A 27,000-nucleotide genomic window follows, 5' to 3' on the forward strand; every position below is an offset into this window, starting at 1 on the left:
ATCACGTGTAAGAAACATTGCACTAAATAATTCTTGCACAGCATTTTTCTTTCTTACTCAATATAACACTATCCACATTGAGTGTTCGGAAATACAAATGATTTCATTTGAAATCCGCTGTCTGCTTCCACACATAATGGGTTAATCAAACTTTGGGAATTCCTGCAACTTTCACAAATGCATTCATATATACAATACATCGAAGTGCACTGTTTTTGCCTACGGGCATTACAGTCCAACAGGATATCACAAGAAATACAGGCAGCTACACTCCTATGCTGCACTGCTGGGCATTTCCTGGTTCCTGTTTACCTGTTTTTTTATGCTTGATCCTTACTCTTGCTGATTGGTGTAGCGGGTAACACTGAGGCTTTTTTACTGAGGGAAGTACTTCAGGTTAGGTAGAACCTGGAGAGACAGGCCTGAAGATGGGGTTCTCCCCCGAAACTTTGCCACCCATGTCACTTTTTTTGTGTTTTTTCTCTCCCCCATCCTGCCTTTTTTTACCCCCGCCTGTGTGGTAGCTTATTCACTTATGGATATCAGTGTCCCCCCGTTTTATGTCTCCTATATGTACCGTGCCCGAATACCAGCTTTATTTTGTGTTTTTTACATTCAGTACTGTGGAGCTCACAGATAAGCATGTTCTGATTTATTTCAGCTGTCTCTGAGTGTGAGCCTCCACAATTTATTGTAGGTTTGATGTTTTGTTATTATCTTTCGCTATGTGTCTATACACTATGAGCTAATACACTTTATTTTTGCTTCATTCTTCCTTGGCTGCTGTGTATTCATTTTCTTTATGAGTGTTGGCTACCAATTTTGATTATCACAAGAAATACTTGTACTATCTTATTAATTCCCCCCTTTTTTTAAATCTATGTTCCTGGATATCTTCATCTCCCAAAGATATTGTATGTTGCTATCCTAAAATATTCTTATACTGTAATCAGCTATAATACTATGGGACAGATCCACAAAGCTCCGTCTGTTACTTAATGAGATGTTAACTTCAGTTAACGCCTGTTGTTTCTGCATAGATCCACAGTAGCTTTGTGAATCTACGTAAAAGTCAGGGAAGCAAACGTCTGTTAACTATTTGCGTAACATCACGTTAATTGCTGTGCCTTAAAGCAATAGTCCAAGCTGCCGTTTTATTTTTAATTTAAAATTTTTCTCTTTAATATGTGCATCAATACAATACACACAATGATAAGTAATTAGCTGATTGGCCGATCGATCCGTTCTCCTGTGATCGATCGGTGAAGATTCGGTTCTGGGGTTTACTAAATGGCTGTCAGTGCAGCAGAAGGGGACCAAAGATACAAAGTTCTGTGGGGAAGATCATGTGATTAGGCAGTCACGAGATATAATTGGTGCATTGCTAGAGAGACAGCGGGGCACAAAAAGGGGTGTGCCAGAGCCTGTTTCAGAAGAGATGGGGATGTGACTTTGTAAATGGTTTCTATAGAAATAAAATATGCTTGTTACATAATAGAACTTTAAAAATGACATTCGGAGTTATTTTAAAAAATGCTACAAGAATTTTCTCATAGTACAGAACTGATTTATTAAAAACAACATACATGTAGGATATTGCTTGGTCTTCAGCTGTAATGGAGATTGGTGGATGTGTCACATGAATAAAAACACAGTACAATTGTATTGAATGCTTCTTTTGCTAGCAAATAAAAACAATAATTCTTCCAGTTGGATGAAGAAAAGAATACCTCTCCAAGCTCCACCATAAGTTCACAGTATCTCTGAATCTGTCCTAATCTCAGGTGAATCTCTGCTGCATCTTTTAGCCTTTCTTCTTTGCTCGGTGCACCAATACCACCACCAAATTTTGACATCTTGACTGTTGTTAGTTCTTGTGCTTTCGACTGTCGAGAATAAGAAAGCAGAGAACATTGAGTAGCGTACAGTATTTGATCACAATAAAGCATTATTGCAAGTTATATAAATGTATTTAACACCACAGAGCATTACAGTTTACGTAAAGGTGCAATCCCAACCAGAAACAATGTGGCTCTACACGTATGAACAAACGAGTACTAGACACATTTTTTCACAAATTACCTAAAACAATCCTGATTGAAATGTACAATAGTTTTAAGGATTGACACCATACTAGGAGATTATGTGGTTACAAATATTCTCTGACACCCCTGCTTTCTGGTTCTTCTACCTCATCAAATGTCATCCCATCATATTCACGTTTTTCTATCCCAGCCATAGAAAGGTATAGAAAAGTTTAGTAAAACCTAAAGGAATAAGGAGGGATACTACTGTATTGAAGTTAAAGAAAACAAAAAAAAAACATATTTTAGAGTAGAGTGGATTGCATTTTTACATTTTGTACTTCTGCAATTTTTATCCATTGATTCATAGAAACCCCATCATACAGATAGTGTAACTATTTAACTTGACATACATAGTCATGTGATAAAGTGCAAAAAATAACCTGTCACTCATATAATTTAGTGACTTGGATTACAATTAGTACAACAAACCCAAAATATTGAACAACCTCTAGGTTCAGGTGGTAAGAATGAAAGTGAAGAAAAGATAAAAAAAAAGAGTCTATGTATTAAGAGTTGCAAATGGAATATTTGGAATTAAAGCAGCAGTCTCGCCTCACTAAGAATTTTTTTTTTAAGCATGGGAACTGGAACTTGGAATGAATAATATTAATTTCAGCTCTGGGTATCCCCAATATTCCCACTGAATTTACTAGCGTTTCCCCACAGAGATTTAAATGGCAGTCAAATAGGAATCTGCAACAAATGATTCTGTGTCCTCCTATTGGTCTGCTGGATCTGTGATGATATGGCAGCCATTTTGTTTCCACTGGAGGGACATTTAACTCTGGTAACCTCAGCATTAAGTAGAAATATATGAGGTTCAGTTCCAGAGGACCTTCCTGTTTCTATGCTGTAAAACAAATTCAGCCAGGCAGGATTGTTGCTGTAAATTGACTCAAGAAAGCCAACAAGTATATTGCATGTATGTCTGTACTAACCCTTTTTTTTTTTCAATGTTCAAAGGTATATTGGCACAAAGAGGTAATAAACCTTGCAGTACCCCGACTACCTGATACGTCATGTGCCCTGGTACGCCTGAGGCCCTCACGACATACCAGGTACATCAAGGACACTTGCTCAATGGAGAGGCCATCCGGATTGAAACAAAAGTAGAGCCCTCTCCATGTCTGTTTCTGGCATCCAGGGTACAGTAGATACTCTAAGGCCGCAATTATAGTGTTCGCACGTCCCCAAACAAAAGGCCGTACCACTATGAGGCAGACCATAGAGTATGCGACCGCACGCGTGACCAAGCTCGACCGCGTTCGCGATTCTCGGCCATACAAATGAATTTGTCTTTGCCGTGGTTCAGCCAATGAGGGCGAACCGCTCACGTGAAGTAATGGCCACGCCTCAGCCATGCCTCCCGATATCCTCCAGCCTCAGTGTATGTTTCGCACGTGATGTCACACGCTTGATCGCGCTAGCACTATAATCGCGGCCTTAAGGTTGAAAGAGGAGAGTATTACTGATGCCCATCATGCACAGATGTTAATGTTATGGATTAAATTCATTTGTACATATGCGTCAAAAAATGATCCAAAACTGCATCAATATTGAACACCAAGTTAACCACATTTGTAGTATTTAAGATGATATGTATCAATGCAGCACAGATATATAATTATACAGTATGCATTACACTCCAGGATATGTAGACATGTATAATGATTTAGGTAGATTGGAGGAATGGTCCAGAGTTTAGCAACTGCGATTTAGACCCCAAAGGGAAAAATAATGCTATTTGGTCACAAAACTCCAAAGGCACCATATATGATTAATGGCACTATAATATCAACTACTATAGAGGAAAGGACCTGGGAGTCATTAATTTAGGTGACTTAAATGTAGGCAAGCAAAGTAACAAAACAATGATTAAAGCCAGCAGGTTGTATAGTGAGAGGTATTAGCAGCAGGAAGAGAGAGAGAGAGAGGCAGCGATACCATTCTAGTAAGACCTCACCTAGAAAACGGGGCTAATTTCTAGAGACCATATTGGAGATTGTGCACAGAAGGGCTACTAAAATGGTGCATGATTTACAGCACGGGTGGAAAACCATTTTTTTTAGGTGTGCCAATAAATGGCCACACATTGCTTGCAGACCACCATCCTAGTGCCCCCCATATCCACTCTCTCCACCTCTTCTCTCACTCTCCCTCCCTCCTCTCACTCACTCGATTCACCCTCCTCCTTTCTCACTCAATCCCACCCCTCTCTTACTCAATTCTCTTCCCCCTCTAAGAATTTTATCTTGGAGATTGGGGGTAGGTTTTCGGTCCCTCAGCAGAGTGGAGCTGGGGCTCTGCATGCAGGTACTGAAGTTGGGCCAATTTCTGGGTGGGCCCAACATCCGGCACTAGCGGGGGAGGGGGAAGATGGCAAGCCATTCCAAATGCCATTGTGGCCCATAGGCCAAGGGATGGCTACCCCTGATCTAGCCAAGCATAAGACTCATCAGCAAAGGCCTTAATATGTACAATTTAGAGCAGGGGTCTCCAAACTACGTCCCGGCGGCCACATCAGGTCCCCCACAAGATTTTATCCGGCCCGCAGCAACTTTAAATATATATATTTTTGCTCATTATATATAATTTCCCAGTGTAAGCATCCTTCCTTTGTAATTGTCACATTTCTCTTTTGTTCTGGATCATATCATACTGATTACCCCAAAAAGATCCAAATAAAACGTATTCATTCATTTATAAAATATATAAATATATAAAAATGATAAAAATATTTTTTTTCTTTGGCCCGCAAAAATGTGTAGAATATACGATGTGTCCCTCGTACTGAAAAGTTTGGAGACCACTAGTTTAGAGGACAGATGGGGGGAATATGATTGAACGTTACAAATACATCAAGGGTTTCAACAAAGCACAGGAGTGAAGCATATATCAGAGAAAGGAGTGCTAGAACAAGAGGTAATTCTCTGAAGCTGGAGGGTGGCAGGCTAAGAGGAAAGATGAGGAAGTACTTCATTACAGAAAGGGTGGTCAATTCGTGGAATAGCTGCTCAAGCGGTGGTAATACAGTAAGGGAATTTAAACATGCTGGGTTTACACATAAGGTGATCCTAAATACGAAAGAAAGCCAAGGATCAAATACGGTGTGATGATTTATAGCAGTTAGCAAAATAGGCCAAGGTGTTCTAATCTGCAGTCACATTCTACAGTATGTTTCTCAAATGTAATACTTTCACAGGATTGCTATTACAAAATATATTAAACTGATATTTACTAATACTAGTTATGAACTAAAAAAAATACACATAATTATGTTTTCATTTAAATTGCATCAAGCAAGTATGTGATACAATGCGTCAAGCATCATTTTAGATGAGACACTGAGGGGCCTATACACTAAGCGCCGATAAAAAAAAATCGCCAGGGTTTTTAAATTGCCATTTTTTACAGCGTTGCTATCACAATAGTTGATGTAGGTAATAAAAAACAGAGCACAGCAAGCAAAAAGTTGAGGGCTGCAAACCAAGAGCTAAATAAAAATAGATTTTAATCAATGAAGTGACAACATGGAGGATGCCGGTATACCACTCTAACGCGTTTCGCGTGTCTTGCGCTTTTTCAAAGAGTGCTATCACGGTATGCAGAAAGCCCAAAATACCAGTGATAGCAACATTTGCAAAAATGTCGAGAAGCCGGCGACGTGAACATCACCCCTCTTAAAAGGGCTCTCTCGGCAAGTTCTTTCTGCTGCAGAGAGAGAGAGCCGCCTCTCTCTTGGCAAATCTAGTCGAGAAAATCTATATTTTTAATTTAAATTGTATTACTAGTGTATTGTAGCAGGGGGTCTCTGGAGCAGAACCATGTTTATTATTTGAGGTCCGGGGACCCCTTGCTTCCTGAGATAAGGGTCCCGTTATGGGGTGTAGGTATCTCTTATGCATTTTATTCCCACGGTCATGTGATGCATAGGAGATGCCAAATACACAAAAGACACAGCGCACAACGCTCATAGTGCATTAAAAATATATTTAAACAGTAAATCAATAGGGTAAGTATTGTGCGTACTGCACCGACACACTTTATTCGAGCAAATACCCGGTATGTACCTGGCAGATACCTGGAATGCGCCGCTCCTGACCTCTGACAAGCCCCGTTGCATTTGCCTTCCCAGCCTGGGTTCATGCCTGGCTGATGGGCGGCTGATCTGTTAAATGATAATGATTAGGATTTAATAGGCTGCAATGCTTCGCGTGTCTACCAGATGGCATAAATTCATGAATTGTAATGCAGTTTATATATATATACTGTGCAGTATTGCAGCCAGAGGGAATAAAATGCTTCAATCCCTGCTTGGAAAATAACTCAATGCACTCGGGCAGAAAACAGTCACAAACCTCAATACACCCGGGTATACCCGAATTCGTGGGACTAGCCAAGCTCGAATAAAGTGTGTCGCCAGTGTACATCAATAAAATTCAAATAGGCATGTTAGGGGTGAGTTACCCATACACCAACACTGTGGACCGGATCAGATGTCATCAGCAGGTGATGGAGCTGTTTCGTGATACCAGGTTCCAAATCGGTCGGTTTTTATTTGGAAATACGAGTGTTCTGAGACTTTATCTACCCCGTTTGTGCTGGTTGATCGCGCTACTGGAGAGAGACTGTCACGCGAGCAGCGCTGCACTTGAGTGATGACGTCATAACCCGGAAGTGCCGCGACGGAGGACTGAGAGAGTACTATAACCACCGTGTGTATCCGTGGGACAGGATTGTCTTCATATGAGCTGCGGAAGCTGGACACTGTTTATCCAAGAAGTGGTTACCTCTAAAGACCCCCCATCGACTGATTTGGAACCTGGTATCACGAAACAGCTCCATCACCTGCTGATGACATCTGATCCGGTCCACAGTGTTGGTGTATGGGTAACTCACCCCTAACATGCCTATTTGAATTTTATTGATGTACGCACAATACTTACCCTATTGATTTACTGTTTCAATATATTTTTAATGCACTATGAGCGTTGTGCACTGTGTCTTTTGTGTATTTGTCTGACGTTCTAGGGGGTGCTCTGGGCCATCCCCGGTACCACAGCTGCAGATGCTCCATCTTGCCTAATTATTATTAGGTCACGTAATATACTTCTTTATTCTCACTGTATTATCACTTCACGTGTGTGATATTGTTTAATAGTTGCGCACTTTGTTCCCTCACTTTGTCACATAGGAGATGCCAGCCTGTATCTCGGGAAGCAGCGTGTCCCCGAGGCTGAAATCAATGCGGTTCAGCTCAGGAGAACCCCTGCTCCCACACACAATTAATAAAAATTACATTAAAGCAGCTTCATTGCCTTAGCGGATAGCCGCTAAGGCAATGAAGGGGTTAAGGCACAATAGCAGCTTTATTGAGGACAGAGCGCGTGAGTGAAGCGGGTACTTGGCCCTTCACTCACTCCCTCTGCACCCAGTAAACATTACAATATGTACTAAACACCAATACACAACCAACCCACCTCCAGTTCACCCAACATAAAACCAGATTTAATATTTTAATACACAGGATTTATACCAGAGGCCGGCGGGATTCCCCGGATGGTCCCTGCAGATGTCCATGGGCCTCCAGCTGGTCCCTGTGGGTGTCCAGAGGCCTCAATGGGGTCCCTGAGTGGTCCCCACGGTTGTCTGGGGGCCCCTGGGTGGTCCCCACGCGAATCTAGAGGCCCTCGGGTGGTCTCCATGGGTGTTTGGGGGTCCTCAGATGGTCCCCGCGGGTGTCTGGGGTCCCTCAGGTGTCCTGCTGTACCAATCTTGTATCAAAAAATAAAATTTGGAATACATAGCAAGTGATGATGAATGAAGAAAAGGAGCACAGCAATCAGCAAGCAAACCGAAGAAATCCTGAATGGAAAAATATCACCTTGAGAAAGTCCCACGGGACGAAACGCGTTGGTGCGTTTGCCTTTTTCACCTTCCTGTGAACTTATTTAATAAATACCCTTCAGTTTTATTTTGGAGTTGCCCGTGATATTTTTTCCATTCAGGATTTCTTCTGTTTGCTTGCTGATTACAGTGCTCCTTTGCTCCATTCATCATCACTTGCTTCTACTCGTCAGGATTGCACGCAGTGGAACACTATCTACTACTGGACTTCAGGATACCCTCAAGGGCAGGTAATGGGCAATAGCCCTTATATTACTACCTTTGACCCTATTAGTGGGGATGCTCATATACTAAAAAGGGGTTGTGCATCACTGATCATATGTTCGGTAGTCTGGCAGACTGACCGCTAGGTCTGTATTTGCCCCCCTATATATACATTTATGAAACTTTATACCCTATGGATGAATTACAGTGTTCCTATATTTGATCTTTCAAAGACTGTGATGGTATATTAACTGTGTTCACACTGATATTGAGCACCATTTTCTACACAACTCTACATCGGAATACACAGCAATAATTACACCTCCCCCCCCAACACATACAGTACAGTAATGGATAATAGCTCATTTGCCCATTATTAAATCAAACATTAGCCAGGCAGCAGAAATAATGTAAATAAACCTTTCTACTTACCCCTGCCATCATGAAGGGCATCCTCGTCAGCATACTGCAGGTCCATGTCCTCCGATGCCAGCAAGAATACATACAAAAATACAATCTAATGGCCCCTAACCCCTTAATCACATTAGCGGTTAATACTCGCTACAGTAATTAAAACCCACCCTCCCCCGCTACCCACCTGGGAGGCCTAACCACCCACCCCGGACTCACTATACCCACCCTGTAACCATTGATTGGCATAGTGGTACATCATACCCATATCATATGGGCATGATAAGCTACTATAGCAGTCAATGTTCACCCTAATAAAAATACATGAAGTCCCAAAATACACAATAATAAAACATACACAAGCACCTAAACACCACAATTCAATTAATAAAAGCACTAACCAACAAAACAATAAAATAATTTTAACTAGTAACCAACAAAGCAATTGATTAATAAAACCACTAGCCAACACATCAATTCAAACAAGGAGTGAACAAAATAATTAATTAATTAATAACGCTAAGTAATTGAAATAATACATAAAAACAAGCCCCCCAAATTATAAACTATTTAATCCAAATAATCAAGAAAAATAGAAAAAATATCACTCAATAGAAAATAATTATTTGCCAAAAAAATGCATTGGCTATCACTGTATTTATCTGTACCCTAAACAGACACAGATTAATACATTAGTAGTCAATGGGCAATGAAAAACATTAAAAAGAATTAAAATTAAAAAACCTGTAAAAAAAAATAACATACGTACAATATTTTACTTACCTTTAGAAGCGTTGGCCCTCCGAATACAGGGGTATAAGGAAGCTCTTGTACCGAGACGTCATCAAACTCAATCCAACGCCAGCCACCTTGAAGATCCGGAACAGGTAACAAAATTCTTCTTTCTTTGATCTTCTATCACCTTCTTCTTTCTTCATCTGTCATAATTTCTATCTTCTCTTTAATCTTCTATCTTCATCTGTTAATCCACAAAGCCCCATGGTAAATCCACAACATGATGTTGTCACGTCGGCTTCTTGATGTAAAATGAGGCATCACGGCCTTAAATATGGCCTGTGACATCAAATTTTTAGGTCAGATGGTACAGCTCCAATCTGATTAGACGCTGTATCATGTGCCATTAATCTGTGTCAGAAAAATACAGTGATAGGCAATGCATTTTTTGGCAAATACTTGTTTTCTATTGAATGCTATTTTTTTCAATTTCTCTTGATTATTTTGATTAAATAGTTTGTGATTTGGATGGCTTGTTTTTATGTATTTTTTCAATTGCTTAGCAGTTTTAATTAATTAATTAATTATTTTGTTGGCTCCTTGTTTGAGTTGATGTGTTGGCTAGTGGTTTTATTAATTAATTGCTTTGTTGGTTACTAGGTGTATTTATTACAATGTATTCCAAATTAAATTTTTTGATACAGGATTGGTACCGCAGGCCAGCAGGGATCCATGGGGATCCATGGGGACCACCCCAGGACCCCCAGAAACCCATGGGGATCACCCAAGGACTGCTGGACACCCACGGAGACCACCCGAGGGCCCCCAGACACCCGTGGGAACCACTCGAAAGTCCTCAGACACCTGTGGGAACCACATGAGGGCCCCCAGACCCCTGTAGGAACCACCCGAGGGCCACCAGACACCTACAGGGACCACTTGGAGGCTCATGGAAACCCGTGAGGACCACCCGAGGACCTGCAGACAACCGTGGGGACCACGGACACCAGCAGGGACCACCTGGAGGCCCGCTGACCTCTGGTATCAGTCCTGTGTTTACAAAAATAAAATCTGGTTAGTTTTTGGGGGCAAGGGGGTGGGTTGTGTATTTGTTTTTAGTACATATTGTAATGTTTATTGGGGGCAGAGGGGGTGAATGAAGGGCCAAGTACCCGCTTCACTCTCCCCCTCTGCTCCCAATAAAGCTGCTATTGTTCCTTAACCCCTTCATTGACCGTAAATGCATTTTTCCATATTAATGGATATCAGCTCCAGAGACCCCGGCATCAATCCGATGCAAGAAAATGCTTTTTTTTTTCTAAGTCCCATCTCGCCGCTTATCACCACCTACTTGCCGACTTTTCCTGGCGGGACGATTTTGAGAGGAAATCTCAATTCTAAGCTAATCGGGGCTACTAGAATAGCACAAGTTTGAAAAGCTGGCAATAAGTGGCTTATCGCCACACGTTTGGCAAATTTTTTTTCTCGGCAAAATGTTTTGCTGAAAATGTCTTTTATCGCCGACTTATCAGGGCTTACTGAATCGCTGTAGGCTTTTTTGGCGATAAGGTGGCGATAAGTGGCTTATTGCTGCTTAGTGCACAGGGCCCTGTGTGTCATATGTATCAAAGTCAGAAAGCAACCTTCACAAATACCACACACATTTTTGTTAAAGTTTACTTGTGCTACTTTTATTTAGCACTATATTCTTGACACAAACATATTACAAAGATCATGTTAGTGTAATCCATTTACCATTAACAAAGTAAAACCACATCCTTAATTTGCACCTGGTCTTCAATCAGATTGCTTGTGTTGATTATCTAAACATTAATGGCAAAAAGCACAATTTCTTAATCAGTCTTCCAACAGGCAGTCTGATAAATACTGTCTTTAAAGCATTGGAGATTATTTAAATCCTTGCAAATAATTATTTTGATGTAGATTCATTTAGAAGTTTTGCCAGTCAACACTACAAATATAGCATACTATAGTGTGTTTTACTTGTGCTGCATAGTAGTGTAGAATGTGTCTCAACTACTGAGATGTCCTATATTTACACATTACAGTAGTATGTTCTAAATGCAATGCTTCTTTCTATTAAGTCTCTTGGACACGTTCATATATCATCGATATTATTAAGTATTTGTACTTACGGTTTTAAATCTAACCAAATGCTTCATGTGCATTATTCCTTTGCAGTAGTTTTGCGGAAGTAAACTATCATCTTGACCTTTCAATACAGCAACTAAATCCCATAAATTCTTACTACCTCCGGGGGGCTAAAACAAATACATAAGAATAATATTAATACATTGAAGTGAAGATATTGTAACCCATTTTTCCACATTGCTGAGAATAACCAATACATACAGTCCATACCAGGGGTGGCCAACTCCAGTCCTCAAGAGCCAACAACAGGTCAGGTTTTAAGAATATCCCTGCTTCAGCACAGGTGAGGCACCTGTGCTGAAGCAGGGATATTCTGAAAACCTGACCTGTTGGGGTACTTGAAGTCTGGAGTTTGCCACTCCTGGTATATACTATACTGTAAGATACATTTAAGATCCATATTTATTAGGTAAACTTGAAAAATAAATAAAAAATACAGTGAAAAATCTTAAAGGAAACAGTAGATGTGATTTAGCTGTGGGCTTGCAATGTGCAATCTGTGGGGGTTATTAATTAAGCTGCGATCATGATTATCTGGGCACTTTGCATATAATTGATTTAAATGGGAGTTTACATGTGAGAATGCCCCGATCGCACAATCCCATTTTCATCAATAACCCACTTTGAGTTTAGCCCTACTGATAGGTCAAATTCCCCTGCAGCTACCCTATTATATTTCCAAATGGTAGGGTAATACTTACAGAGAGACATTCTGAAAACCATCTCAGTTTCTTCCCCCTGAGGCTTCCAGTCAGTTTATCCACCTCTTGTTTAATATCCCGAGACACTTTTCCGCACAGTAAGGGTGGAGCACCAGGCTCCATAGCCCGATCTAAGAGACACATTTTTTTTTACACCAAACAAAAAACATTTACTGTAGCTTTTCTGAAAGTTTCCATGAAAACAGTTTTATCTCTTAACTTTTGTTAAATGCTTAAGGGCCATTTGTCCGCAAACCCTCCATAATGGTTTTGAAAGTAACACAGAAGGAATTAGATATTCAGCAGGTATCAATTTTATATGTATCGTCAGATACATTACAATTCATAAGCATTAAATCAAAACATTTGTTTTATTTCCATGCATTGACAAATCACAACCTCTCTGGCGCACTACACTGTAAAAAGAAAGTTACGGTATCAAGGCAATGTATGTATCACAGCATTTTGCTCCAAGCATAGCTTGCAACTTGGGGAGTGTCCGTAGGATGAGTTGGGGAGCGGTTATAATGAAATGTATCCTATTCTATATCTTATTTGCCAGAAAAGATCAGTCAAATCTGTGGTGGTTTAAGTTTAAAATTATGTATCAGATGTTTGAAACTATTCTTATATATGCCGCAATTCTGCTCCAAAAAAACAGAGCATTGTGTCTAAACCATGGCTGGGCAACTCCAGGCCTCAAGGGCCATGAACGGGTCAGTTTTTTTATTTATTTTTTCAACTTAATTTTTTTTAATGGAGTTACATGTTCATACAGTACATTGTATCACAGCCCAATGTGTCATCCCCAATCACAATTTTTATAACATACAACAACAACCTTCCATCCGAAACTGAAATGCAAGCTACTAAAAACCAAAGACAATACAGACAAGACATACCAGACAAGGGGGAGGGAAGAGGGAGAGGGAAGGGGGGAGGGAGCAAAGGGAATTGGGGCACCGTGCTTCCTTGCTCACTGCTAATGTTGTACAATCCTAATAATTGATGTTTGCTGTGTCTTCCTGGGGACAAAACCTTCCTCCCCGCCCGCTTAACGGTCCTCTGTAGTTGGGGCTGTCATCTACCAGTTAGTCACTATGTCTTGTCAGATTTCTGGCCCTCAAAGGAGAACGCATCTAAAACTATCATTGAAATATCGCCGTAGCATCCACCCCTGGGATGTCTAACTGGGCCAGCCAAGGTGCCCAGACTTAAAGAAAATTTGTGCCGGTGTCATTAACTAAACTTGTTAATTGTTCCATCCGGCAAACATGCCAAATCCTGTTTCTGATCTTAGGGATAATTGGAACCTCTTGTTGTTTCCATAATGCTGCGATCTCACATCTTGTGGCTGTTGCAAAATGTGCGATCAATTTATGCGCCGCATTTGACAAATCCCGGATCCGTCTGCCCAAAAGGAACACCCACGGGTCCATTGGGATCTCTAAACCGAGAATCCGCTGTATCCAGTCTCTAATTTGTTCCCAAATCGGGGCCACCATTATGCAAGACCATAGCATGTGTCGCAAGTCTGCCACCTCCCCACATTGTTTAGGACAGAGCGGGGAGTAGCCCCTAACGAATTTAGATAATCGAGTTGGGGTATAATACCACCGCATGCGTTCTCCTTTAATGTGGTGCAGATTGAGCTTTTTGGGGCTGCTTGGATAATTCTGTCCCACTCTTCGTCTTCTAAAGTCTCCCCTAAGTCTGACCACCAGTGTCTAATGTTACACAGTCTGGTCTCGTTGGACATCACTGGACAGATTACTTCCCTGAACGTTCTAGATGTAAGTCCCCTTGTGTCCGTACCTCTGGAACACAGCTGCTCAAAATTAGTTCGTGCAGGTCTGATTGAGGTTTTATTATAAAAATCTCTGATCTGAAGGTATCTAAAGAATTCCTTGTTTGGGATAGCTTTAGTGGATTTAATTTGCTCGAAAGTTTGTATGTATTTTCTGCCCTACAGATATTTAAAACGGGTTATCCCCGATTGAATCCAATTTAAAAGGTTCTTGCTATTCAGCCCTGGAGCGAAGTCTGGGTTGCCGGCAATTGGAGTCATCAGTGAGCCTTTGGTAGTCAAGTTACAGCTAAATTTAGTGGCCTCCCAAACTCTTAATGAATTAACCATGGTCTGTAGCGGTATTTCCATCTTGCGTACCCCTCTTTTGGGTAGCCAGATTAAATTTCGGAGTTCAATCGGTTCACAGCAGTTCCTCTCCAACTCTACCCATCTCCGTAAGCTTGGGTCCGTGTGCCATTGGAGAATTTGCCCTAATTGGGCTGCTTTATAATAAGCCAAAAAGCAAGGCACCGCTAAACCTCCTCTTATGGTGGGTCGCTTCAAGATACCCTTTGCAATTCTTGGGTTTTTCTTATTCCAAATACATTTCATGACTTGTGACTGTAGGGAAAGGATGTCAGAGTGTACCAAAGGTATAGGTAGACTCTGGAAAAGATATAACATCTTTGGGAGGAGGTTCATTTTCACGCTATGTATCCTCCCATTCCATGAAATACTACCTTTCATCCATGTCCTGAGATCCTCCCCCAATGTCTTAATCACCCTGGGAAAGTTTGCTTTATATATCGTTTTGTAATCCTTTGTAAGTTAAAATTGAGGTCAATCAGTTTTTCTACTTCTTTAGGTAAATTGATGTTGAGGGCTTCGGATTTGGACTGATTGATCTTAAATCCCGAAATTTGGTTAAATTTGCCTAAGATGCCAAATACGTTGGGCAGAGACGTGAGAGGTTTGGATAGTGTTAGATAACATCATCTGCATATTTAGCGGCTTTATGCACCTGTTCTCCAATTGGGATTCCAGAGATGTCTGGGCTATTTCTGATGTGCGCCGCTAGGGGCTCTATACACAGGGCTAACAGTGGCGACAGCGGGCACCCCTGCCTAGTTCCGCTTCTTATTGAAAATTGATCTGAGGGGAAGCGCTGATGCCTCACTCTTGCTGTAGGGCCCTCATATAGCGCGAGAATGGCCCGCAGGAGGCGTCCTTCAAAGCCAAATGCTCCTAGCGTTTCTGTTAGAAAGGGCCAGTCTATTCTATCGAAGGCTTTCTCAGCATCCAGACTTAACACCATGGATTGTATGTTTTTCTTTTGAGCCAGATCAATCAAGTCAATAATTCTCCTGGTGTTGTCTGCCGCTTGCCTACCTCTGATAAACCCCACCTGATCCGCATGGATTAACCTGGGAAGAACAATATCCACCCTGTTTGCTATAAGTTTGTAGTATATTTTAATGTCCGAGTTAATCAGTGAAATGGGCCGGTAGCTCTTGCAGTCTGCCGGGTCCTTTCCAGGTTTGTGGATCACAGAGATTGAGGCTTGTAGCATTTGTGCTAGGAAGGAGGCCCCTGCCAGAATTTCATTGAATAATTTTAACATTTGGGGGCTAGTATTTTGATATACTTCTTATAATATAAATTGGAGAAGCCATCTGGCCCTGGTGCTTTGGCAGGTTTGAATGCTTTAATGACCTCCGAGAGCTCCTCTAGCGTAAAGTCCGTTTGGAGCGCCTCTCTCTCGGCTCTACCCAAGACCGGCAATTTCGCCTCTTTTAGGAAAGTCTTTAACGTCTCTCCCGTTTTAGTGTTGTGGGCAACCTTATCTCCATTATATAGCTTTTCATAATATTTTTTAAACTCCTCTACAATTTTCCCAGGAATGGAGGTGAGATCGCCCTTTTGGTTCCGAATAGCGTGAATGTGGTAATTTAGAAGCTTATTGGCAAGTAGGGTGTCAGGCTTGTTCGCTTTTTCAAAAAAATTCTGCTTAGACCAGGCCAATTCCTTCTCAGCCTGGGAGGAGAGGAGGAGATTGAGTTTCGTTTTGGTGTCTAATAACTGTTTCAGCGTATGGTCCCTCTTATTCACCTTGTGTAGGGGTGAGAGCTCCGTTAGCTGCTTTTCTAATTCTTTAATCTTTGTTTCTCTTTCCCTTTTTCTTTTGGCGGCCAAATTCATTAGTACTCCTCTGAGGGTAGCCTTACAGGCCTCCCACAGCGTGGAGTGTGAAGCCACACTCCCCTCGTTCTCCTTGAAATATTCTTTACGTTTTTCCCCTATTTCCCGCTCTAGATCTGGGATTTTCAGCAGGATCTCATTTAATTTCCAGTTCACTCTAGGTCTGTCTAGTGGTATTAGTGTGCATCGCAGCTCGATAGATGCATGGTCAGACCATGAAAAATCATGGCTCTCGGAACGAGAGACCCCGGGGACCATTCTATTGGACACAAGGAAGTAATCTATCCTACTGTAGCTGTGTGTGGGTGGGAGAAGAAAGTGTATTCTCACACTCCCTGGTGTTGCTCCCGCCATATATTGAGGAGTTGGCAGTCTTTTAGTCCCCTTTTTATTGTTAATACATCCTGTCTGTGTGTTTTGTTAGTGGTCGAGCATCTGTCTAGCTCCTCATTCAGTGCCCTATTCAGGTCTCCCGCTACGATAATGTTCCCTTTTGCCACTTTACTAAGTTTGCCAAAAAACTTGTCCAAAAAGTCTGTAGCATTCTCATTAGGGGCATAGATTGCTGCGAGGGTTATTGGGTACCCACGTATGGATCCCCTCACTATGAGGTATCTACCTTCCTTGTCACTATATGTTCTGTCTGGTGTAAACGGTATTCGATTGTGTATTAAGATGGCCACCCCTCTTTTTTTAACCCTTGCGGAGGAGAGGAAGTATACCCTAAAATCCTTGTCAAAGTACTTGGGACAGTTGTTCTGGGAGAAGTGTGTTTCTTGCAGAAATAGGATTTCTGTCCCCTTACGTTTATAATCTCTGAATGCAATCCTGCATTTCGCTGGACTATTAAAACCCTTTACGTTGTGGGATATTAGCAGAAGTTCCTTACTCATTGATGAATATGTATCGACTGTCCTGTCTTAATCTGTTTCTTTCCTGAGGAGCGAGTCCTCTGCTGGAGCTGCGATTCTTTCTTGCGTCCCAGATCACTTCACGCCCGCATGAGGAAACAAAGGGAGGGGGACACACAAAGGGGAAAACCGGGGGGGTACATAAACACCACATAACATATTTTGAAACATAGTATTTTTCGACATCTTGTCGAGTATTTCCTCTCGCCGAGACAATCGTCTTTGGGTTCCCGTTCTCCTCTCAGGAAGTCCAGACTTGGCTTGGAGTGGGTGACGTCCCCTCCAAGAATCCTGACCCAAAGGGCCTTACTAGGGCCCTAAAGAGCCTCCGTTTTCATCCCTAGCATGTGGCCTATGCGGACTTCGAAGCAAGTCACCTCCTACAACCCCTGCCCCGCTCTTCACATATCCTTAATAACGAAACCTACATAACTGTAATAGGTGAACCTACATCCCAGATCTCCTAGCTTTCTGCTTTCTCACGCCCCATCTTTTCCCCTCAAACTTAGCGTTGCCTTGCCTTCCGCGTGCCCTTAATGTCTCCCACGGCCAATTAGTGTGTGTTATCTTCTGTTGCCTTCCCCCTCTATCCTGCTAATTATTTTTGGTCGAATTGGGCTAGTTGCTTGCTCCCCCCCTCCTTTTAGCGGTATGCCCGACTGCCTTCCCTTTCTCCTCTGCATCTTTCACATGCTCTATTTCTTCTGTTACGCACCTTCGCTTTCTACCTCTAATCATTTATTCCCTCTGTCCCCTTACCAGTAACTTAACTATCCCAGCCTCCTTCCTTATCACAGAAGACAAACGAATATAGTGCGCAACTATATACCTCTAGTGTAAAATAATAATATTTAACCCATTAACCACCTATGTGATAGTAGTTGAAAAAACAACCTCAGGATTGAGAATGGGCGTCTGCAGCTATATTGTAGGGATGAGAAGCACCCCTAAACGAACTGAAATACAAAGAAAACAAAAGCGCAAACGCACATAGTGAAGTATGTAAAAAAAAAAATATATTAGTTATGGTAAGATATCTGCGTACATCAGATTAGAAGTTTATCAGCATTTCATGTGCATAGACATTTGTTACCAAATGACACACAGCCACTTCTGGATCAACGGATGTCCACTTTTCTGCATTCGAAGGATGGCCGTAAAGTGAGATCGTGTGTCACTTCAATGATGCCAAAATCCACAAATGTTCACAGAGGTTTGAAAACGACTCAAAATGGTATTTAAGCACGTAGATTATGAACAGAATTACTGTGGGGGCTATAAAATCAATCCTCAGATTGATCTCACTTTATGGCCATCCTCACTTTACGGCCATTCTCACTTTGTGGCTGGGACACTCGATGTACCAGCCCGACGAGGGCTTCCATAGCTCTGGTCCCTGAGGGCGCTCCATCGGCAATCAGCTGGACTGAGAGGCGTTATCGACGGCCCTAACGTGCAGGGGCTTTCCATCTGGACCATGAGGATGAGCGGAGGGTCTTTCCCAGGTGCCGTGATGGCGTGTGCCCAGACAGAGATCGCTACCAAAGGCAGCAAAGTGGACATCCGTTGATCCAGAAGTGGCTGTGTGTCGTTTGGTAACAAATGTCTATGCACATGAAATGCTGATAAACTTCTAATCTGATGTACGCAGATATCTTACCATAACTAATTTATATATATTTTTTACATACTTCACTATGTGCGTTTGCGCTTTTGTTTTCTTTGTATTTCCTTCCTTATCACGCCTAACCTTTTCTCGTTCTGTCACTTCCCTTTCTCCCTCAACTAATGGTACCCCCCAATTCTCCCTCTATATCTCTCTGTGCCAACCCCTCTAACTCTCAATCTCCCTGTTCCCTACTCTACAACTTTCCCTTTTCTCTTTCTCGTTCACATTCTAACTTCGTCTACCTTCTCTTCTCCCTTTCCTGTGAGCCCTCTATCACTTCCCCTGCTCCAACCTCTGCTAGTCACCGCTCCCTACTCCCTCTGCGCTCTCACATCCTACTTCCCTCCGCATCCTATCGGAATGTAGCCTAACTCTTCTGACATCCCAACTCACTTCCCTGTCCTTTCTCTGTCACTTCCTTTGTCTATTCTTCCACTAAGAACTCCCTTCCTATCCCCTACCCTCTCTCATCCCCCTAGCCGTACCCCTCCTCTCCAACTCTAGTCTCACTTCCTACTATCGCCCCCTCATTTACTACTCACTTACTGCGTCCCTCGTCTTTCTGCTAACTTGTCCTTGCGCTGTCTCTCCTACTTTCACTACCTATTCCCCAGCTCTTTTCCCCTTTCACCCTGCTGATCCCACTCTTACTGCCTCTGATCTACCCGTTTCCGTTATTTGCGGCATCCTCCCTCCTCCTACCTCGCCTTTAGCTTTGTCTCCTGTTTTAAATCTCCGCCACTACCTTAGATTGGCGACCCTGTGTCCTTGTCTTTGCCTGCTTCTATCTTGCCAGGCTTGCTGGTCCGGCGCTCCTCAGCCACCTCTCGGGGCTTCCGATCTTGTCTTCTCTGGCTGCTGACGTCATCCGTCTGCGACGGCTGAGGTCCATCTGCTTGCCACCTCCAAGATGGTGTCGTCGCTCCCGACTCTGAATGATGACGCGCTTCCGGGCCGCCGCCATATTGGATCCCGCGTCTCACCAAGGCAGAGGTATGTGCGCGCTCTCCAGCTTCCCGCTCTTCTCACTCTTCCGGCTCCTGCGTTTCACCTTGGGTTCCCGCCATCTCAGGTACCAACGCCATCTTGTGTAGGGGGGTGCTTTTGTGGGGGAAGGAAAACAAACTTCTTTTGTCGGTTGGGGCCTGTGATAGCGCCCTTTAGTCCGAAGCCGTTAGGATACCAATTTTTGTCCTTTTGCGGTAATGTCTTTCTCTCTAGGTGGGCACAGCGATGAGAGCTTTCTCTATCATGGAACCACTGGGATGTGGTAAAAACTTTTTTAGCAGCTTAACTTAACTACTGCCGAACCGATAACTTTAGGATGCCTTCCTCTCAGTCCTTGTCTCTCTGTGCTCTGGGGGATTTTGCGTTCTGTGTCCAGATGGGTTCTGGGAGCGGGCCCACGGGGTCCGCATCTTTAGGGGCATCGCCCAGGCCCAACCTGTGCAGGAAGGAGGGCCCTTCTTCCAGCTCCTTCATCGTGACCGCCTTGCCCCCTTTAGCCACCAGGGGGCCGAAGAGGAAGGTCCATCTATACCTGACCCCCTTTTCCCTCAGGACTTTGGTGACCGGCAACAGGGATCTGCGGCGGGCCAGCGTTACTGGAGAAAGGTCTTGGAAAATTGTCAGTCTCGCGCCCTCGAACTCCACCACAGGTAAGGGCCTTGTTTTATGTAGCACTGCCTCCTTCGTCCGGTAATAATGCATCCGGAGCACAATGTCCCTTGGTTGCTCGTTTTGGAGCAGTTTAGCTCTCAGGGCCCTGTGGCATGTGTCCATCGCCAGGCAGTCCTAGCGGGTCAGTTTTTAAGGATATCCCTGCTTCAGCACAGGTGGCTAAATCAGTGGCTCAGTCTTTGACTGGTCTAAACACACTTTTCTCTTTGTTGATACACTGGCTCCTAAGAATCTGTTCAGTGGTTTACAGTTCAAGTATATAAAAACTCAATCTTACATGTGGAAGGTTGAAGCATTAAATGTAAATCAGGGCTAAAGCATGGGAATATAACGTATCCTTTTGAATTATAAAACAAGATTGCATTATGAATATGTGGTAAAGATTGATCAAGCTATTGATCAAGCAAATTGTTAATAAAGTGTATTGGAATTACCAAGTCTTGCTATTATTCAGTATTCTCTCTTCTTTCCTCAACTGTGTCATTCAATACAGGTTTGGTAAATTCAAACCAAGTTTTTTATGCAGGTAAAGTTAACGAAATCTCAGATTAGAAGGTTAACATTCTACAAAAACAAGAAATGTACAATACACACACTAAATCCTCTCTATTGCGTGGTTACTGGGTCAGCATTTCCAAGCATCTAAAATGTCATAATCAATTTCCTGTTGCTACAGTATGCATTACAGTTGCATTTTTTAAGGTATTAACAACAACAAAAAGTCACCATATCTGTTTTTAAGATTTACATTGAGAGCCTTTCTGTCAGGTAATAATTGGAAGTCAGTGAAGTGGTATTTGACACATTAAGGGGGTAAATGAATATATCTCAAAGCAGGAAAATCCCCATTTAGCACATATTAAATTAGCCCTTAAGACAGTGAATATAGGGCATTTGGGAAATCCCACCATGGTTGAACTAAAATCACCCATGTTCCCAAAATTAAACCTCCCAGGTTTGTCAGGAGTGATACAAAGTTAGAGGTTGCTCTCCGATTTTGTGGAACTAGTAGCTATTTTCTGTGGACCAATCTCACTCATCCAATTCCCCATCTACCCTCAGGCATTTTTAAGTACTCAGCGCACTCCAAGTAAGCGTTTTCCAAGCATATCTTTTAAACTAATTGATGCAGTGCATCTGTTTTGCAGAATATACATAAAGCTCACATATTAAGGGGGTCATTCTATGTTGTCCCAAGTGTCCAATTGACTTGAATGAGGGCTTTCAGGCGATGGCACGCTTTCGGTATACTGAATTACCTCCCTAGAGGCTTATTCTTTAATAGTTGAAACCACCTGTGCTGAAGCAGGGATACCCCTGAAAACCTAACCTGTTGGTGGCCCTTGAGGACTGGAGTTAACCCCACCCTGATATACAGTAGAATAAGTCCATTCGAAGGGACAAGAAGGGGAACTATCTGCTGGCTGTATCAAAGGACTAATACCCAGGTGATTTGGTTTAAACTTTGCTATTATATACATTGCATGCCTCAGATAACATATTTGATTAAAATGTATTTAAGGTGGGATTTACTAACTACAGAGTGAATACTAAAGATTCCTCTTGCAGATGATACTGAGGCTGCTAAGGAGAAGTATTTGTCTCTCAGTGAAGAGTTTGATGATCACAACCACTTCCCCTAATTTACTACAACAGTTCCAACATTAAAACGTGTGCATTTTAAGGAAACATTTTTAATTCACAATTACAAAGATTAGATATTAAAAAATAAAAACCCATAGATTATGATTTATTTATGTATGTATAAAAAGAGGAAAGACACAGCGCACCAGAAGTGAATATCCAATAAACGTATTTAAAACACACACAACGTGTATCCACAACTTACAGTTGATATAAATAAAATGCGCTCAGATTTAGAATCTGATAGGGAGTCAGTCCGTAGATGGCATTCAGAGAGGACCTGATGCACCGGGTCAGCTAGCAACGATACCTTGTGGTATCATTGCTATCTGTAGCGTCTCACATCATACGCCATATGTCATCTCATTCGTGCATCGTGACGCTGTTTCCCCTCACTTCTTTCCGCTGTGAGTTGCTGTCTGGGGACCCGGTTTACCACCTCCTGTCTGAATTACACGTACGGACTAACTCCCTACTGGATTCTGAAGCTGTAAGTTGTGGATACACATTGTGTGTGTTTTAAAATACATCTATTAGATATTCACCTCTGTTGTGCTGGGTGTCTCTCCTCTTTTTGTCTTTGGAGATTCCTCGGGTCTCATCTTTGGGCAAGTAAAGCGCCTGCTCGACACGCACTACAAGGAGGTGATTCTGTCTTCAAGACCAACAATCCTTCCCCTTGATTTAGAGGGAGAGGCTGTGCGATAAGGACTCTGTCTATGTATGTATGTACGTATGTATATATGTATATCTTTATTTGTATAGCACCATCCATGTACATGGCGCTTCACGCATAATGGGAATAAGCGCTTGAGACATAAAAGTAACATTAGGAAAAGGAGTCCCTGTACCAAAGAGCTTACAATCATGCGCAGAAGCGGCTGGCAGCGGCGTCGTTCCCCCCCACACGATCATAACGCCCATTGGCAGCGGCGCAATTCAGCCCTCCACTGACACAGGCATTCGCGGGCCCCCTGCGCCCGCAGGAAGCAGTGGCACACGGCGCAAACCCGGGCGGAACCCGCGTGGCACAGGGGCTCGGTCACTCATGCCCATGCCGGGCACATGTACCCCGCAGGGGGAGGTGCAGAATTTGCGTGCGGGGGAGGGGTGTGTGTGTGCAGAATTTGCGTGCAGGGAGGTGCAGAATTTGCGTGGGGGGTGTGTGGGCGCAGAATTTGCGTAAGGGGGGGGAGAGAGGTGGTGCACAATGTTACACCCCGCCCCTGGCTGCAGCAGGACACACACACACACACTGAGTGACCCACACACACACACAGACTTACCCACACTGACCGACACACACACACACACACACTGACTGACACACATACACACACTGACACACACTGACACACACACACACACTGACACACACACACACACACTGACACACATACACACACTGACACACATACACACACTGACTCACATACACACACTGACTGACACACTGACATACACACACTGACTGACACACATACAACCACACTGACTGACACACATACACCCACACTGACTGACACACACACACACACACACACACACACACACACACACACACACACACACACACACACACACACACACACACACACACACACACACACACACTGACTGACACACATACACACACACTGACTGACACACATACACACACATACACTGACTGACACACATACACGCACACACACACACACTGACTGACACACATACACACACACACTGACTGACACACATACACACACTGACTGACACACATACACACACACACTGACTGACACACACATACACACACTGACTGACACACACATACACACACTGACACACACTGACTGACACACATACACACACACACTGACTGACACACATACACACACACACTGACTGACACACACACACACATACACACACACACTGACTGACATACACACACACACACACACACACACACACTGACTGACACACATACACATACACACACTGACTGACACACAAATACACACACACTGACTGACACACATACACACACACTGACACACATATACACACTGACACACATACCCATACACACACTGACTGACACACATACACACAAGGAATTCACACTTAGTGCAAATAGAAGTTTCACTTACTATGCGCGTGTACAGCACACACAGCTTTTTATTTAACGTTTGTGTTTATGTCATTATCATGTTTTGCATTTTTTTTGCTGTATGTCTCCCTTAACATTGATGTTTTGTATGATGCCTTAAAATTTGTTATATTCTAATTGTGGGTTTGTTGGATATTACCCATCTCCTTCCTACAGTCCAGTTTAAGTTGCTTTGTTTTTGTTTAATTGGGTTGCTATGGCTCCCCTTCATTTGTGGACTTCGCCTCTACTGAGCAGAACGTCTGATGTCGGGGGGGGGGAGTGGGGGGGAGGGGTACATGGATCATGACATCACAACGTTTTGTGCACGAAACCGGGCACACAGGTAGATATTTACCGTAAATTCCGGACTATAAGCCGCACCTGTATATAAGCCGCACCCATTGAATTTTAGATTTTTTTTTATTTTGACCATATATAAGCCGCACCTGAATATAAGCCGCACCTGAATATAAGCTGCACCTGAATATAAGCTGCACCTGAATATAAGCCGCACCTGATTATAAGCCGCACCTCACATTAACCCCCCCTGCACCTCACATCAAGCCCCCAGCACCTCACATTAACCCCCCCCTGCACCACACATCAACCACCCCTGCACCACACATCAAGCCCCCAGCACCTAACATTGACCCCCCAGCACCTCACATTACACAGTAAATACCTGCCGTGCAAGCAGGAGTGCACGCGCTCGCTCTAGCAAGCAGCAGGCAGGAAGTGCCTCATTGCTAGAGCGTGCTACTACTAGGGAGGGAGGGAGGGACGGGGAGAGCAGAAAGCGGGAAAAATTCACATATAAGCCGCACCTGAATATAAGCCGCGGGGTTCAATGCATGGGGAAAAAGTAGCGGCTTATAGACCGGAAATTACGGTAAAGGGTACATTGGGGATCATTTATGTTACTCCTTGATAAAGCACCTAATGGTGCGAAATGCGTGCAAGAGTTTTTTGTACCTCCTTTTTAGTTCTGTCTGACTAATAAATACAATTTTTATTCATCTTTTTGACCCTGACTCCCTTGACTGTGTGCTGCTTCCTTTTTTTTGTCTTTATTGCTCCTTATCAGTTAAAATATCTGTTTCCTTCAGTGCTCAATGATCACGTTTCTGACATACTGTTATAAATATGTTTATCTCTATACGTGCCTAAAAGTATGCAGGATATGTCAAATGTATCCTGGGCAAGATCTATCATGGAAACTCTCGCTACAGAGGGAGTGTTTATACAGAAGCTAAGCCTTACCTTTATTCATTCCCTTTCCAGTACACACAACAACAGAATGTTACTATTGGCTGAGTCATTCCCACTAGTTTCTAAAATAGTATTACAATTGATCTTACTGACTGGTAACAAACTGTAACACTGCATCTTAAATATGCTTAAAAATACTTTCAATTTTACAATGAAATGCATGAATTGCTGCCTTAAAGTGAAAGATTTAGTACTGCGGTGTAAAAACGGTTTAAAGATGCAGTCCAAGCAATATCCTACATGTGTTTTTTTTTTTTTTTTTTTTATATAAATCATTGCTGTACTATGAAAAAATACTTGTAGCATTTAAAAAAAAATGTAAAGACATTTTTAACGTATTCTGATGTAACAAGCATATTTGTTTCTATAGCAACCATTTACAAAGTGACATCTCTTTCTTCTTCTGAGACAGGCTCTGGCACACCCCTTTTGCCCTCTTTCTAGCAGTGCACCAAATGTACCTAGTACCTGCCTGGTCACATGATCTTCCACACAAATCTTTGCATCTTGGGTACTTTTCTGCAGCACTGACAGTGATTTAGTAAACCCCCAAGTCGAATCTTCGCCAATCGATCACAGGAGAATGGACCGATCGGCAATTTAGCTAATCACTTGTCAGTGTGCAGATTGTATTGATGCACATATTGAATGGCTTGAACTGCTGCTTAAATCATACATCTGATCAATAAAATAAAGGCAAAAGTTACTCTTGCCAAGTACATACCGGTGTTACCAATAATCTCTTCCCAAGGACGGTCTGCCAGGATATTTATTTGAAGGGGAGAAATTAATGGCGTTAAGGACCAAAGCCTCACAGTGGAATCACGGGAGCAAGATGCCATTGTAAAAGGTCGATTAGGATGGCATGTTAATCCTAGGAAATAATTAAAACAATTGGATAATGGCATTAATGGATTAAATTGCTATACTAAATAACATGGATTTAAAAACCTTTTTGGTCGGGACATCGGAATAAACTTTACAAGTACAGTAGATCTATAATCCAGGTGTATAATAGTAAACCCAATTCAGAAACTGACTTTATGTAAAAAGAATGAGTGATAAATAAATATTCATCAGTGCATTTTTCTTAACCCTTTCACTGTCAAGGGTAATTGGCACCTGTGTGGCCAAGAAAATGTTGCTATATGTATATTTGTTTAGCCATGATTCAAATGAGAGACCTTCTATGTATTTTCTTGCACTTTAATCAATAAGCCCCATAATCAATACTCACAAACAAAGTTATGTGAAAATGTACAGGCATACCCCGGTTTAAGGACACTCGCTTTTAGTACACTCGCGAGTAGGGACATATCGCCCAATAGGCAAACGGCAGCTCGCGCATGCACCTGTCAGCACGTCCTGAACAGCAATACCGACTCCCTTACCTGTTCCGAAGCTGTGCGCAAGCGGGGAGACTATAGAGCCTGTTACATATGCGTTAATTACATCAGTTATGCACGTATATGCACGTATATGAAG

The 27,000-nt window shown here is 42.6% G+C and overlaps 1 protein-coding gene across 9 annotated transcripts in view; it reads right to left on the reverse strand.

Annotated features, from left to right (window-relative positions):
- Window positions 1-27,000, reverse strand: part of WDR17 (WD repeat domain 17) — a 165,232-nt gene that overhangs the window by 30,056 nt on the left and 108,176 nt on the right. For all 9 annotated transcript variants that reach the window (XR_012803465.1, XM_075611061.1, XM_075611116.1 and 6 more), the window contains exons 14-17: window positions 26,240-26,389; window positions 12,218-12,348; window positions 11,501-11,626; window positions 1,731-1,886 (exon numbers count right to left, since the gene is read on the reverse strand). Coding sequence is in view for 8 of the 9 variants with exons in the window: in XM_075611061.1 (XP_075467176.1) it covers window positions 1,731-1,886; window positions 11,501-11,626; window positions 12,218-12,348; window positions 26,240-26,389 (563 nt within the window). In the remaining variant the exon portion in view is untranslated. The remainder of the gene's footprint in view (window positions 1-1,730; window positions 1,887-11,500; window positions 11,627-12,217; window positions 12,349-26,239; window positions 26,390-27,000) is intronic.

Source organism: Ascaphus truei, chromosome 1 (genome assembly GCF_040206685.1).
Source record: "Ascaphus truei isolate aAscTru1 chromosome 1, aAscTru1.hap1, whole genome shotgun sequence".
Classification (NCBI taxonomy): Eukaryota; Metazoa; Chordata; class Amphibia; order Anura; family Ascaphidae; genus Ascaphus; species Ascaphus truei.